Source organism: Talpa europaea (assembly GCF_964194135.1).
Source record: "Talpa europaea genome assembly, chromosome: 8".
Lineage (NCBI taxonomy): Eukaryota > Metazoa > Chordata > Mammalia > Eulipotyphla > Talpidae > Talpa > Talpa europaea.
Genome location: NC_140075.1, coordinates 114,984,834 through 115,000,990, shown reverse-complemented (window position 1 = coordinate 115,000,990; position 16,157 = coordinate 114,984,834). Strand labels below are relative to the sequence as shown.

Sequence of the window (16,157 nt, the reverse complement as noted above, 5' to 3'; positions counted from 1 at the left end):
TGTGTTTATTCTTATAATGCACTCATCTGGTTTTGGCATCAGATTAATAGGCCTCTTAAAATAGATTGGGAAATGTTTTTTTTCTCTTCTATTTTCTGAAAACCTTTATATAGGTGTGGTTTAATTTCTTCCTTTAATGTTTGGTAGTACCAGTGAAGCCACATGGGATTGGTATTTTTTTTGAAGGAAGTGTTTTTAGTTTTGTTTAATTACACATTCAAAATTTTTAATTGATATATGGCCATTCAGATTTTCTATTTTTTCTTGAGATTGGAATTGTGTTTTTCCAAGGATTTTGTCCATGTCATCTAACTTGTTGAAATTATGGGCTGAAAGATGCTCATAATATCTATAGGATGTGGCTATAGGATCTATAACAATATCACCTCTTTCATTTCTGAAAACAGCAATTTGAGTTTACTTTTATTTTCCTCCTCAGGCTAACAAGAGCTTTATTAATTTTATTGACATTTTCAAAGAACCAGTTTTTTGTTTTATTGGTTTTTCCCCATTGTTTGTTTTATATTTTATTGATTTCTGTTCTTTACTATTTCTTCCCTCTACTCACTTTGGGCTTAATTTGTTCTTGTTCTCAATTTAAGATGAGAGTTTAGATAATTGAGTTTAGACCTTGTTTATTTTCTAATATAAGTATTAAAGGCAATATATTTTCCTATAAACACTACTTTTAGCACAAATGTACCACAAACTTCAATCTGTTATGTTATGGTTTTATTTTCATTTAGCTCAAAATATTTTCTAACTTGTTAGTTCTTCTTTGAATTGTGGATTATTTAGAAATGTGTTGTTCAATTTCAAAATATTGTGGGATTTTCCTAATATTTTTCTGATATTGATTTCTAATTTAAGGTCAGAGAAAATACTCTTCATGATCACAACCCTTTTAAATTAAAACTTCCTTTATGACCTGGCATATAGTCATGTGCGAATGTTCATGAGCGTTCAAAAGTATATACATTCTGTAATTGTTGAATGAAGTACTTTAGGAATGTCAATTAAGTTGGTTGACTTTATTTCTGTGTATTTACTTACTTTAGCAACTACCACAGGATTGACCCCTTTATTTTTAGCAATTTCCCCCTTTATTCTTGGTAATATTCCATTTCCTAAAGTATATTTTGGTCTAGTATTAATATATCTACTCCCACTATCTTATGTTTACTGTTGCATGGCATAACATTTTTTTAGCCATTTGCATTTAACCTGTCTGGATTTTTATATTTAGAGTGGGTTTCTTGTGGGTAGACCTGAGTTGGATCTTGTTGTTTTATAAGTCTGCCTAAGTATATTTAATGTACTTATTGATATGACTAGATTGAAATCTACTATGCTGTTATTGGTTTTCTATTTGTCCTATTTGTTGCTTGCTCCATTTTCTTCCTTTCCTGACCTCTTTTGGGCTTTAGTATGTTTTAGTATTCCATTTTATCTCCCCTTTCCTTATTAGCTCTGCTTTCTCTTTGTCTTAGTGGTTGTTCCACAGTTTGTAGTATCATATTTAACTTATATCAGTCTACCTTCAAATGATATTATACCATTTCATCTCTGTCTACTTTTAAGACTCTCTGGTTTCAGGCATTTAATTATGTTCTGCCTTGCTTCTTTTTGTGTTATTTCTATGTAGGTTTTTTTTTTTAAATTTCTTGGTTATGTGGATTCTTTGAGCATACTTATAATATTTGTAAAAAAAAAAGTCTTAAAGTTTTTGTCTGTGAAATCCATCATCTCTGTTATTTCTAGACCTATTATAGGTTAGAATCTCCTGCTTATTGGCATGACTAGTGATTTTATACTAGACATTGAGTATTGTGAACTATATATTTTTGAGTGCTCAGCTTTATTTTATTCCTTTGAAGGTGAGTTGGAAAATGTTATCTGCAGGTGATGAAGTTACTTGCAGATCAATCTGATTACTTCTTGGTTTGTATTAAGACTTTTGTAGGTTGATCTAGAGTAGGACTTTACTCTTGATTTAGTTCAGAACGGTCAAAGACAGGAGTTGTTCTTTTGGTGTCTTTGTCCTGAAATTGCTTCTAAGCAGAAAGCTGAAGTAATCCTAGGTTGGGGGGCTGACATATTTTTTTTTTCCTCTTGTATTATTTTTTATTGAGGTCATGTTGGTTTACAACACTGTATGATTTAGAGGAATAGGTTCACACCTCTTCAGATGTATGTTATCACCCACACCCAGAGTCCTCGCAAGCACCAAGAGTCCTCTACCATTGACCACTGAATTCTACCCCCACCCCAACCTCCATGATGCCCACCCCCAACTTGCCCCCTCTGATACCTTCAGTTTTACAGTCAGATTTCTAGGGCTTCTAGCACTTCTTTTGGTTTAGCTTTTTCTTCTTTTCCTTCTCTTGGGATTCACAATCCTGCATTGCCTGTTATCCAGTGTCTGAAAACAAGCCATTTTGTAATTGGTCTGGTTTTTTATTTTTATTTTTCTGGTTATTTAAGGAAAGAGGGAAAATCTTTAACAGTTACTCTTTTGTGTATAGAAGTACAACCTCAGGGTGGGCAACTAGAGAAGGCAGCAGGATGCTGGGGTCCCCTGTGCATCCCTCATGGCCCAGAGCCCAGCTCACTGGGGCATCATAGCCTCTCCAGGCTGGGAAGAACAGGTTGTAGGGACCCCTGGTGAGGGGGAGAATGTCAGAGCTTGTGTTACAGCTGCCTCACAGTGGGGGCTCCTCAGTTTAGCGGGGGGGGGGGGGGGGGGGGGGGGGGGGGGTTGGCTCTGACCACAGAGCACTCAGGGTCTTCTGAAAGGGCCCTGGGAGGTGGCCTGTACGGTCATGGCCTTTGGGCAGGAGACAGGACCAAGTCTTCCCCTTGGCGGGGTAAGGTGGTGAGGGAACTTGGCTTACAAATGATAGTGTTTAGGGAAGTGGGCTGTGGCTTATGACCCAAAGTCTCCCATTTCTAGGGTTTCCATTCCCCTGAAAATTCAGATATTCGCCTGAGACATTCACAGACACCAGCAGCCCTTGGGTTACCTGGCAGCAGAACTAGTCCCTGTCCCACAGGAAGAAGCTTAGCATCCTACAACTCTCTGGAATTTGCCCCTACAGCCTCTCCAGCCCCTCTGCTGCCTGTCCCCACTCCACATACCTCTGCCTGGGTCACAGACTTCCCCTACTTTCCCCATAGCGAATCACCCAGTCTCAAATCCTTTTCCACCCTTTAGCGAGTATGCAACCTTGGGCCCGTTTTAAATCTCAGTTTCGTCACCTATGTGAAAAGCATCTATAGGTGAGCAAAGAGAGAGAACCCACACCTCAGGGCTGATGGGGTGTTAAGTGAGCTACAGGATGGGGATGTGCAACTGGCACCAGTGGAGCTCCTGCTGTGTGCCAGGGCCCGCCTCAGAGCCATCGTGTAGTGTTGACTTGGCCACACACTTACCTCCATCCTTTATGATGAGGAAACTGAGGGGTAGAGTGGGGGAAGCACTTGCTCTGGTCATTGAACAAGTGGTGGAGGGGGCTGCTGAGCCCAGATTCAGATTCATGCCAGCCAAGCTACAGCCTGAGCTGTTTACCAGGGGGTGCCTGCCTCACAACCATTGCTGATGGGACTGTCACTGTCCTCTACTCTTGGTCAGGCAAGTTGGCCCTTCCTCCAGGAAGCATTCCTTGACTTCTGGGGCTGGGCTGACACAAACAACCCTGACTCTTTGCCCAGAAGCCCTCCTTCTGGCATCTCCCCTCCCCCCCTCCATGTTAGAGCAGCACCTGCCTTTTCTTGCTCCGAAAGCTGGCATGCCATGGGGTCCCCTGCAGCACTGCCTAGCCAGTGTGCAGTCACACTGTCCCTCGGTGCTCTGCTTTCCCCAGCACAGAGAGGCAGTGATGACTTGAGGGCAGGGCTTCTGAGGATTAGGTGAGATCACACCTAGGAAGTGTTCGTGCTGTACCTGGCTTGGGGTGATTTTCTGGGGCATGTTTCACAAGAATCAAGGAAACCACTAAGCTCTCGGCAGCTTCTTGTGGGTGCACGAGCTCATGGGGATGTTTTGGGGCCTCTAGAAGTTCCTGATGTCCACCAAATACAACAAGGACTCCAAGATGTACCACGCCATCCAGACCGTGTTTGGGGAGAGGTGAGAAGGGGAATGGGGGAGTGTTGAGGGGTTGGAGGGATCTGGGAGGTGGGGGTCTGGGGGGCCTGAGGGGGCTAGCCTCAGCTGGGCGGGCTGGGCTGCGGGGTGAAGAGCACTGGGGTGGCACCTGGACCCGGCTGCCAGGCCCACCCTAGGTGTCTCTGCGTGGCGGCCGCCACTCTTGTCATTAGCATCTCCTTTCTGCTCATCCCCACCTGAATGACAGGCAGAGTACTGGGGTCTCAGAGCTTAGGCATGTGATCACCCCAGTTCTATTTTATTACACAAAATACATTTTTGTCATAGTAAAAAGCCTCAGACAAACACTCCACCACCTCTGCCCCGCTAGAGTTTCAATCCATGGTATTTGGTGTGCCCATAGGGTGGCCATCACCACGGGCGTTGCCAGCGCCTGCATCACCCAAGGGCGGCTGCGGCCTTCCCCTCCCCTCCTGTGTGTCACACTGGTCTTTGTCCCCGCAGGCTGTTTGGTCAAGGTTTGGTGTCCGAATGTGACTATGAGCGCTGGCACAAGCAGCGGAGGGTCATGGACCTGGCCTTCAGCCGCAGGTGAGTGTGGCCAGGACATGGGCCCAGGAAGCAGCAGGTTGCACCCCAGGTGACCCAGGCCAAAGGGAGGATGGAGAGGCCACTGGGAGTCCAAGAAAGATGAGTCCAGTCGACCAAAAGGCCATGAGGCTGAGGGAGGCCCCATGTGGCTTTGGAGCAGAGGGCCTGAGTATCAGGGTGCCTGGAGGTGCAGGGTCCCAGCCCCCAGGGGCTGCCCTGGATCAGACCTCATCACCCCTCCTCTGGGCTCCAGTTTCATTTCAGGGTAGCCTTTTATTTTGTAAATAACCATTGGGTTGAGACATAACCCGCACACTGTACAATGTCCCATTTAAAGTGTACAATTCAGGGCCTCCCCTGGTGGCGCAGCAGTTGAGTGCTGGGTTGCAAGGCTGCCTGCAGCCTCTGCAGCGCCAGTTCGATCCCCGGCCACTGGTGAGGGTCCCACCAAAAAAAAAAAAAAAAAAAAAAGGGTATAATTCAATGGTTTTTAGTATATTCACAAAATTGTACAACCATCATGCCATTCAACCTTAGAACATTTTCATCACCCCCAAAAGCAGCTGCTCCCCATTTCCTGTCAAAACCCCAGCTCCTGAAAAACACAGAATTTACTTTCTTTCCCTATGGATTTTCATATTTGGACATTTTCTCAAAGTGCGATTGGTCACTCCATGGGATCCTGTGCCAGCTTTCACTCAGCACATTCTCCAGGCACATCAGGTTCCAGCATGTGTCGGAACTGCCTTCCTTTTTATTGCCCAATAACATTCCATTCTGTGGATGTGGACATGCCATAATTTTTTTATCCCTGCTTCAGTTGTTTCCACTTCTTGACTGTTGTGAAGAATGTTGTTCTGCACATTAAAAAAAATATTTATTTATTTATGCATACAAGAGCTGGGGTACAGGCTAGAGGTAGGAGGGTGAGATGATTGACCAGAGACAGAGTGGGGAGCAGAACAGGTGGACTGACTGAAACACACTGCTGAGGGTAGCAGCGGGTGAGACAGGAGAGGTCTGCTGCACCATGTGGGTCACCTTCCTGGGTGGGGATCAAACTCACACAGCAGTGGCTGTGGATTGATGCTTAATCCCTGTGTCACCAGGGAGGTCCTGAACATTTTTGTGCAGGTTTCTGTGTGGACAGAGGTTTTCATTTCTCTTGGGTGTGTAAGTAAGAGGGGGTGGCTGGGAAGTAGCTCTGTTTCACTTTTGAGAAAGATCATCTTTGACTTTGAAATAATTTCAAATTTATGGGAAAAACAGAATAGCCTAAGGGACTCCTGTATGTCTTTTACTGAGAATTACTAGTTGTTTAAATCACCATTTGCTTCATCATTTCTTTTCTGTGGGCATATATTTATATTCTCTCTATTACATACATATGTATATTATACATATATGGTGTTTTATTGAGTGCATTTTTTAAAAAAAGAAAAGATGTTCTCTCACTTTTTAATTTTAAACAAACTCAAGCTACAGTTTTCCTATACTCTTTGGGAACTTCAAATGTAGAACTATTTTCAGCTTTGTGTCTGGTTCATCTAACAGCATCTCTCTTGCTGTTTTTCCCTTGGGAGACTGCCCTCTTATTCTTTTTTCTTTTCCCACCACCATCCCTCAGACCTTGCTGACAATTTCTCCCACCCTGTGGTACTTTTTTAAAAAACTTGAGAGTGACTGGAGACATTGTGATCCTTACCCTTAAAAACACTTTTGGGTGTATTTCCTAAGAACCAGAATGTTCTACATGACTGCAGTTCAGCTATCAAAATGAAGACATTTAACATTAATTCAATACTGTTATCTAATCCAAAGTCTGTTTTTGAATTTTTTCCACTGCACAGTCAAGGCTATTACTTCCATGTCTGGGTTGCAGCCCAGGTTCATGTGTTGTGTTCAGTTTCCATCTCCCTCCATCTCCTTCCTTCTATCTTCTTCTTGACTTTTTTAAAAAAGATTTATTTATTCATGCATACAAGAATCAGGGTACAGGCCAGATGTGCAGGAGGGTGAGAGGATTCACCAGAGACAGAGTGGGGAGCAAAATAGGCAGACTGATGGAAATACACTGCTGAGGGGAGCAGTGGGCAAGACAGGAGAGGTCTGCCGCACCATGTGTGTATCTCCTTGGCCAGCTGGGAATTGAAGCTGTGCTGCAGAGGCTGTGGGCAGCTTCACAGTGCTGTGCTCAACCTGCTGTGCCATCAGGAAGGCCCTTCTTCTTGACTTTCTTGACCTAACACTTTAGATGATAGGCCAGTTTTGTAGCCTGTCCTTCTATTTGAGTTTGTTTGATGTTTCCACAATTATACTCAGGTTTTGCTTTTAGGTGAGAACATCACAAAAGTGATGCTGTGTCGCCCTCAGGGCCTCAAGTCAGGGGACATGTGCTGTCATTTTTTTCCCTTGCTGGAGAAGTTGATTTTGCTCGCTTGTCAAAGGCATCATCCTCCAGGTTTCTCCACTATGAAATTACTATTTAGGACATAAAATTTGCATGACTGTAAACATCCTCACTTGCACTTTCATTGCAGTCTCTTCCCTGGCTGTCTTCCTTTCTCCCTCCTCCACTGAATCCACCTCACTGTCCTGGAGAGAGCTTGCCAAAATGCAGATCTGACCATGTCACTTCCCTGACCTGAAGCTTTCAATGGCTCTCAATCATCTGGAAGATGAAGGGCAATCCTTGCCCCTCCCCCACTCTGGTCTCTGGATGCCACCAGCTTTTTCACTCTCAATTTTGCCCCTTTCTGGAACTACTGTGCTTCTTTTGGCACCTCTGTCTTTGTTCCTCCATTTCCACTGACCTCTGTACACCCCAGGGAATGCCTCTGCCCCTTTTATACCCAGCTAAAATGTCACTGTTTTGGGACATATTCCTTAGCCCTATAAAGCTGAGGCCATGGCTCTATCACACCCTCTGCAGTGATTGTCAGTAATTTCCATGTCCCTTGCAAGACCACAGGTCCCCAGTGGCCAAAGATACAGCTTCTCCCTGAGCACCTGTGCTGGGCACTTTGCAAGCCCTTTAGGAATATCCATAGAGTGAGTGAATGCCTGTGTGAGTTAAATGACTCAGATAGACTTGTTCTCACTAGAAAGTGGGCAGAAGTCAGAATGAGAAGGAATAGCTTGGAGAGAGGCATTGCTTAATAAGCCAGGGTTCCAAAGGTCCCTACCTCAGGGACCATGTCATGTTTGAGATTATCAGAGCAAGTGATACTCACTGGTCATAAACACCAGTTGCATGTCTTGATGAGGTTTCTCCAGTACCTAAGACCTGTGTTTGAATAGCACTTTATGTTTTATTAAGCATTTTCACCAATATTTTTATGTAAAAATTTTTAATTGTGGTAAAGCATATATAACATGACATTAACTGTCTTGACCAATTTTAGGTATACAGTTCACTAGCATTGAATTCATTCACATTGCCATGCACTGTCACTTGACATCTTTATTTTTGAGTCTTATAATAAGGTCATCAAAAAGATGATCATTTTATTGGAAATGCAAAATTCACAATGTTTCATGAAAGAAACTTTGGAAATTGCTTCTGTCAATGAAGATGATATCAAGACTTGGATGATATCAAGACACTCACTAAGGAGAAAAGGATAGAAATCACTGATGAGTTTAATCTGCGTAGAATATCATTATACACTTTTAATAAAATTGCAAGAGTAAATTATGAAATTCTGCTTTCCTAGACGTTACTTTTACTGAAACACGTCAGCCCCAATCATTTCCATCAAAGACAAGGGGGTTGGGATTTTACTGTACCTCTAACACCCCAGTCCAACCTTTTGTATCCATGACAACTGCAAAAGATTCAGCATTGTTGTGTGATAACTAGCTATCTGCTCTCCAAATAGTCAACTCGAATGTGAATTTAAAGACAACTACAAATAACCTTGTGAATAAATATATACTTGCAAACCATGTAAGTGTTGTGAAGAAAACATCAAGGGTCCATGAGAGCATATGTAGTCACACTTCATTTAATGACAGGGATATCCTCCGAGAAATGTGTTGTGAGGCCACATTCTTGAGGTGCAAACATTGTCGAGTGTAATACATCATAGTGTGTAATACAAACGTAAATGGCAGAGCCTCTGTCGAAGCTGGGTTCTGAGGGGTAGCTTATTGAGACCACTGCTGGGTGTGTGTTGTGTCTGACCAAATCTCGTTGTGCAGCACGTGACTACACTGGGCCTACTAAGGGCTCAAGAGATGTTCCTGAGATGTGGCATTTTTGTGTTTATCTGGAGAATGGGAAGGTATTAAGGTGACAAAGGGGCAGGGGATGCACAGTGGGAGGGAGGAGAGCTCTAGACGTAGGGGACAACATGTGCAAAGGCCTTGAGGTAGAAGGAGCATCATGCTTTGGAAGAACTAAAAAGCCATTGTTACAAGGAGGTGACCCACAGGTGGGAGTCAGCAAAGGCCAGACTTCCTCCCAGTCCCAGGTGAGGTTTTTACCTTCCTTCTAGGAATGACAGGTGATTTAAAACTTTCTAAGATGGCAAGAGACTAGACAAGAGTGGTACTTTCACTGGATACTTGGGCAACAGTGCAGGGTGGGGACTGGGCAACAGTGAGCATGAGGGTGCTGGGTCTGTGCTAGAACCAGAATGCCAGAGCAGGGTTGGTTGATGGGCATTGTAGAGCTGGGGTTTTTTAATTCATGAAATAATTACTCTTTTCTTTCATATTTTTTCTTTTTTTCTTTTTAATATTGAAAAACTCTTACTTGGAAATAATTTCAAGAACAAGGATAGGCGACAGTACACACATATGCCCTTTACTCATATTGTTAACTTTCCAAGTTATTTTTAATTGCAAAGCAACACTTTCTCTTAGTAAAAATTTAGCGATAAATATAATAAACAAAATGGCAGTCTCCTCCTTTCCCATGTCCTCAGGGTTGCTAATCTTGTGAGTTTGGAGTGCATCCTTCCATACCTCTTTCTAAACTCTGTGCCTGGGAGACTGACCAACATGGCTGTCCAGGGGCAGGGAGCTCTGTGGTCTGGTTGAGGTCTCTTTTCCATGCTGAGCTGGCCACTGTGATGGCTCAAGGACAGGGAGTGAGATGGGAAAACCACAGGCTGCTGATGGTAGCCCGGCAGGGCAGTTAAGGAGAGTGGACAGTGTGAGCAGAAGGGTCTGAGAGGATTGGGATCGTCCCATCATGGATTTTAGGGGACCCCTGAGGCTCTTCTTCCCCTCCATCCCACTGTCCTCTGGGATTTCTGTATGTCCACATCCCATCATAGTGGAGCGATCCAGGCAGGCCCCTAATGATGGAATCATTAAGACAAGGACAAAGGAACAGTGTGTATGAGGTGGGGAATCATGAACCATCAGGGCTTAGTTTGATTACTTCAACCCTAACTGGGCTGGGGGACACCATCTCCACTCTGCACACAGGCCCCCCACTCCAGGGAAGGGGATATAGGGTGGTTGCAGGCCCAGCTGGTCCTGGTGGTTACTGATTTGTGCTGTTTCTACAGCTCTTTGGTCAGCTTGATGGAAACATTCAATGAGAAAGCTGAGCAGTTGGTGGAGATTCTGGAAGCCAAAGCAGATGGGCAGACCCCAGTGTCCATGCAGGATATGCTAACCTCCACCACCATGGACATCCTGGCCAAGGTGATGGGTGGAGGACGGGGCCCAGTGGGAGGCCTAGGGGCAGAGGGCTCATCAGAGACTCCTTCTCTGGTGTGGGATCTCATATATTTTATCTCCTTAAATATTCAAACAATCTAGTGTGAAATCGGAGCTACTAACTCATCCTCTAGTAATGGACGCCCAGAGGTGTGGGTACTGGCCCACGGCCAGTCAGTGCTAAGAGCGATACTGGCTCTCAGGCCTGCCTGACTCCTGACTCCCAGTTCAAAGCCTACCCCAGCCCATCGCCCTCATTGGGGTATGGCCTGGCTTCTCCCCCTGCAGCTCAGAAGTGGCCCACATCACCCCAAGTCCAGGTAAAGGCAGGCCAGGCAGCTGAGGGTAGAGATATACTGTGAGCACATGAAGGTCCTCTTTGACCATTCACAGGAGAGCTGGGTGAGGACAACTGCCAGGGAAGGTTGCAGTTCACGGGGAAGTGCAGAGAAGGAAGACATGGATTACTAAGCAACTACTGCTTGGGTGGTTTTTTTTTTAAGATTAATTTATTTATGCATACAAGACTTGGGGTGCAGGCCAGAGGTGCAGGGGTGAGAGGATTCACCAGAGACAGAGTGGGGAGCAGAACAGGTGGACCCACTGAAATACACTGCTGAGGGGAGCAGCGGGGAGACAGGAGGGGTCTGCTGCGCCATGTGGGTCAGCTCCCTGGCCAGGGATAGAACTCAGGCTGCAGTGGCTGCCTAGCTTGATAGTGCTGAGACTTAACCCCTTGCACCACCAGAGATTTTAATCCTCACCACCTCCCATGGGGCTGGAACTCACGGGGTTGCTGTGAGGAGATGGTGCTGGGATATGACTCTACCCCCGTGCCCAGCCTGGGTCTCAGCAGGACAGCGCCAGGCTCTGCCCTGGGTCTTCGGTCCTCCAACCCCTTTGATTTGACCTGGCCCTTCTCTCTCCCCCAGGCAGCTTTTGGGATGGAGACCAGCATGCTGCTGGGCGCCCAGAAGCCTCTGTCCCGGAAAGTGAAGCTGATCATGGAGGGCATCTCCGCGTCCCGCAACACCCTGGCAAAGGTACTACCTCTGCTCCTCTCTCGGCCGGTTGCCATAGCTCGCGCCGCGCTCATTTGCGGGGGCACCTCCTCCAGCCATATTTTTTTCAGAACAGATTTTGTGTTCTGAAAACACAAAAGGGATTTTGCGTTCTGAAAGTCTGAAGTGACTTCTGAATCGGTTAGGGTTTGCATACATCATCCAAAGTAGAGGCTTTATGCAGACCAGGAGGGACCGCCCACTTGAGGATGGCTGCGATGGGCCCACCATGCCCGATGTCCCTAGTGTCTTCTGTCCTTCTGGCCCACTCCCTCCACCTCTTCGTTGTCATCAGACGGCTGCCACAGCTTTCCTCCCCTTCTTCCAGGCATGAGGAGGGAGGAAGGGGCAAAGCTGGCCCTGGAGTTGATTCTTAGGTGGGTGCCCAGTTCCCTGGGGTGTCCACCTCTGAGCTTGCTGTCCCCTGATGCCACCCCATCTTTTCGGCAGTGATTCCAGTTCACTTCTCTCTGGCTGTGGTTTCCTCCCCGCTGCCTCGGTTCTTCAGGGACAAGCTCTTACTGTCCAGTGCTGTGTGGATGTCCATCATTTCTGGAGCTGGTGCAGGAAGGGGAAGCTGGTGTTGGGCTTAGCCTGCCCTCTAGCTCTGGTCTCCCTGGCTAATTTATATTTTCTAGAACTTTCTCCGAGTCCTTCAACTCCAGCTTGCTGCTGCTGCTGCGTATCTCTAAAGTCACTTCAGAGTTGGGAGGTGGGATAGGGAAATGTGTGTGTCCAGTGGACCACCCCGAGCCCACTTTTCTTCAGTTCATGCCAGGGAAGTGGAAGCAGCTTCGCGAGATCCGGGAGAGCATTCGCTTTCTGCGCCAGGTTGGCAAGGACTGGGTGCAGCGCCGCCGGGAGGCCCTCAAGCGGGGAGAGGACGTCCCCGCAGACATCCTCACGCAGATTCTCAAAGGTGCGGGGCTTCCTTAGGGCTGGAGTGGCAGGGGTGCCGGGAATATGGGGAGCACTGTTCACCCCAGATGTCCCCGCGGGCTGGAGGACAGAGTGACTGGGTCCTTCCACGAGCTGCAGGGAGGCGGGAGGATGTGTTGTGGGTGCCCTGCTGGGCCTGAGACCCGCCTTGTCTTTCAGCTGAAGAAGGGGCCCAGGACGACGAGATCCTCCTGGACAACTTCGTCACCTTCTTCATTGCTGGTTCGTAGCATCTGCGCTGGCCAAGGGCTCAGAGTTCTGGGGACATGACGGGAAGTAGGGTCCCTTAAGCTCTGACGTGCAGCCATCTAATCTGAGTTCTGCGGCATTGGGGGGCTAGGATGAGGGGAGTGGAAGCCAGCTCTCTGCTTGCAGGAGCCTGTGGCTCTCTCTCTCACCAGCCTCTGGCCTGGTGATGGGGTTGTTCATTCTGGGGCTCTGTGAGGCGGCCTATGCGGGGCTCAGATCTTGGCTCAGGAGAGCAAGGCTCCCCTTCACTTACAATCTGCCTCAGACCAGCACAAAATGATGTGCTAACTGAGCTGCTCCATTCACTAGCTCCTCAGATACTGCCGAGGCATTACCCATCCACGTAGGACAAAAACACAGTGAGGACGTAAACTCCGTTTGGGGATGTTAGACTTGGACCCACAGCCCAGGGCAGCCCCAGCGGGAGAGAGGACTTTTGACTGGGAATTTTATAGGAATGTTGAGTACCAATAATGTTGACGGTTCACCCCGATTGGCGAAGGTTGAAGTCTCTACCCTTCATTGGGTGACCAAGGAAGTGCTTATTTTTAGTAGGCTGTGCCTGACACTCAACAGTTTCAGCTTTGAGTCGTCAGCAAAGGGAAGAAAGCACCGTCAGCTTTTTGTCAGCAAACTTAGGGAGGCAAGAAGGAAGTCCACTCACAAAATGGTGTGAGTGTTGCAAAATGTTCCCACCCAGAACACTCCTCCACCCGTTAGGGATTCTGCAGTGCCTCTTCCTCCAGGAAGTCCTCAGGGATTGCCCTGGCCTCCATCAGTGGCTGCCCCTGGGTCCCGGAGCTCCTTTCTGCCCACACATCTCATAGAGTCCTGTATTTATTGGTGGTATTAGATGAGGTCTGGCCTCCAGCTTGGTGGGTCAGGAGTGTGTGGTTTTGCTCACCTGTGTATTGGGGGGGGTGGCATGCAGTAGGTAGCTATAAAGATGGAATGAAATGTGGCAGGGGAGACTGGTGAGTAGAGGAGGGGTGGTGGGGTGGTGGGGCTGGACTGGATGGCAGGGCCATAGCAGGATGTGCTTGCTGGAGGAAGGCTGACATCCCCCTGGGAGCCAGGAAGCTAGGGGCTGAGACGAGCTCCTTGTAGGCCAGCTTTGTGGCCTAGGCCTCTGCTTCCTCATCCCAGCCCATCCCTGAGCCTGTGCCCAGACACTTTGGGGGCCAGGGCCACCTCATCTCTCCTCCTCTTCCCCAGGAAACCAAAAGGCAGTTCCACAGAGCCTGGGGGGCTTCTGGCTGTTTCTGCTGCTCCCCTTAGCTCCTCTCCATGGGGTACCCTACCTGTCCTCCCACCTGGGAGCTGCTGGTTGTGAGGTGAAGGCCCTTCTCTCGCCTCTGGCAGGCTGCCCAGGTGTGACTGGGGGCTGCTTGTCACCTGTGCCCACCTGCCCCTGGAGGAAATCCATAGAACCCGACTGGTGCCCTCAGGCAAGACGAACTCCTGAGTGACCCATCCTCTGGGGGGCCACCTGCAGCAGGACCACATGGACCTCAGGCTGGACACCCTGCTTGGCTGGGCCCCAGCCTGTCATCCTGCTGTGCCCTAAAGGGAGGCACTTTCCTCCCCCCTTGGCTTTGTCTTCAGTCAGTGATGATGAGCATCCCGCGGCCAGGAAGCCTCAAGGACGTTGGAGGGAGGGGCTTTTGGAGTGGGAGGCCTGGATGCGTGGGACCAACACCACTGACTTGGCAACATGGCTGGCACAGGGAGGTGGAAGTGGATAGTGCCACACCTGTGCACCCAGCTTAGCATGGGCAGGTGTGCCCACCAGGACCGCCCCAGGGCCTGGAGACCCATGCACAGCTGCCACCCTCCTCCTCTCCCGCAGGTCATGAGACCTCTGCCAACCACCTGGCGTTCACGGTGATGGAGCTGTCTCGCCAGCCAGAGATCCTGGCCAGGTAAGGAGGGGAGCAGCGGGGTAGGGGTTTCCTTGATGTTGACTAGAAGGTGGTTGTCTGATGTCTTTTTCTAGAGGGCCACCTGCCCTACCTCCCATGACTGAATCCTCGCCAGTGTGTCCTGCTCGCTACCCCAGGGCCTTTGCACATGCTGTTCCCTCTTATAGAAGCTCCTTTCCCTGTTAACTTTTTTTTTAAACTGGAAACCTCTTCTCCCCGCCCCTTTTCCTCCCCCTCCCCTCCTCTGCTGCCCCTCCCCTTTTCTTTCTCCCCTCCCCCACCTGCTCCCCCTCTTCCCCATACCCTCCTCTGCTCCTCTCCCTTCTCTCGTCCCTCCTCCCCCTTCCTCTGCTCAGACACTATCTCAGCCTCCTTCCAGCCCCACTGCTTTGTCCCTGGCCAGCTCGCGTTCAGTCTATTTCAGTCATGAAACAGAAGGCCCAGGAGGGAGGCTGCAGCCCTTTCCCTCGCCACCATAGCCCAGTGCCCGGCCAGGAGCTGGCACTGAGGACTGGACTGAACGCCAGCTGAAGTGCTGAGGAAGCCCTGCCTCCCGCTGGCCAGAGCCAGGGGTCACTCCTGGGAGATGGCATTCGAGCTGGGCCACTGGTTTCCTTAGACCCACCGTCCCCTCCAGGACTGGGGTGCAGGCCCAGGGGCAGAGCTCAGTGTGGGCGCGGGCAGCAGGGAAGCCAGAGTTCACACCAGTCACCTGCACAGCAGGGCCCCAAAGCAGTTTATTAGGGCCCAGAATGGGAGAGCAGCGTGCCCGTCATGAACCTGGAAAAGACCAGGGAGGGAGTTAAATAACAGCAGCAGCAGGAACCTGTCTGGGGCACCCCACCCCCCAGAGGCGGGCCTGAGAACCATGAGCAGCACCACCTGCCTCACAACATTGCCCCACTCCTGTAACCTCACCCCAAACCCGTTTTTTTTTTTTTTTTTTAAGATTTATTTATTTATTTGTGCATATAAGAGCTGGGGTGCAGGCCAGAGGCAGGAGGCGGTGAGAGGATTCACCAGAGACAGAGCGGGGAGCAGAACAGGCAGATGTACCGAAATCCACTGCTGAGGGCAGCAGCAGGGGGACAGGAGAGGTCTGCTGCGCCCTGTGGGTCAGCTCCCTGGCCGGCTGGGGATCAAACTGCATAGCACGGCGCTGCTGCAGTGGCTGCCCATAGCTTCATCGCGCTGAGACTTCACCCCTTGCCCAAACCCATTTTTTTTAATGTTGTGGCAAATATACGTACACATGGCGCATTTACCATTTAACTCTTTCTATGAGTACAGATCAGTGGCATTAAGTAATTTTATATTGTTGTGCAAATATCCCCACCATCCACGACAGAATTGTCTGATCACCCCCTAATTAAATTCTGTCCCCTTTAAACACAAATTCCCCACTCCCCTGGCCCAGTCCGCACCCCCACCCTCACAGGCTCCTTGCTATAACACAGTGACCCTCTGGGGTCCTCGCCCAGGTGGAGTCAACCAGACCTGCCGCTGTCTGAGTGCGTCACTCAGCGACACATCCTCAAGGCGTGTGCAGCAGTGTCAGCTGCTCCTTTTCAAAGCTGAGTAATATTCCATTTGCCAGCTGGCCCCTCTGGC

General features: G+C 48.6%; 1 protein-coding gene across 1 annotated transcript in view; it reads left to right on the top strand.

Annotated features, from left to right (window-relative positions):
* CYP46A1 (cytochrome P450 family 46 subfamily A member 1) overlaps positions 1 to 16,157 on the top strand; it is a gene marked incomplete at its 5' end in the record, with an annotated part of 30,163 nt that overhangs the window by 8,031 nt on the left and 5,975 nt on the right. Inside the window, 7 exons of the mRNA XM_084239591.1 lie at positions 4,056 to 4,129; positions 4,613 to 4,699; positions 10,222 to 10,360; positions 11,308 to 11,418; positions 12,205 to 12,355; positions 12,535 to 12,597; positions 14,474 to 14,546. Coding sequence (XP_084095717.1) covers positions 4,056 to 4,129; positions 4,613 to 4,699; positions 10,222 to 10,360; positions 11,308 to 11,418; positions 12,205 to 12,355; positions 12,535 to 12,597; positions 14,474 to 14,546 — 698 coding nt within the window. The remainder of the gene's footprint in view (positions 1 to 4,055; positions 4,130 to 4,612; positions 4,700 to 10,221; positions 10,361 to 11,307; positions 11,419 to 12,204; positions 12,356 to 12,534; positions 12,598 to 14,473; positions 14,547 to 16,157) is intronic.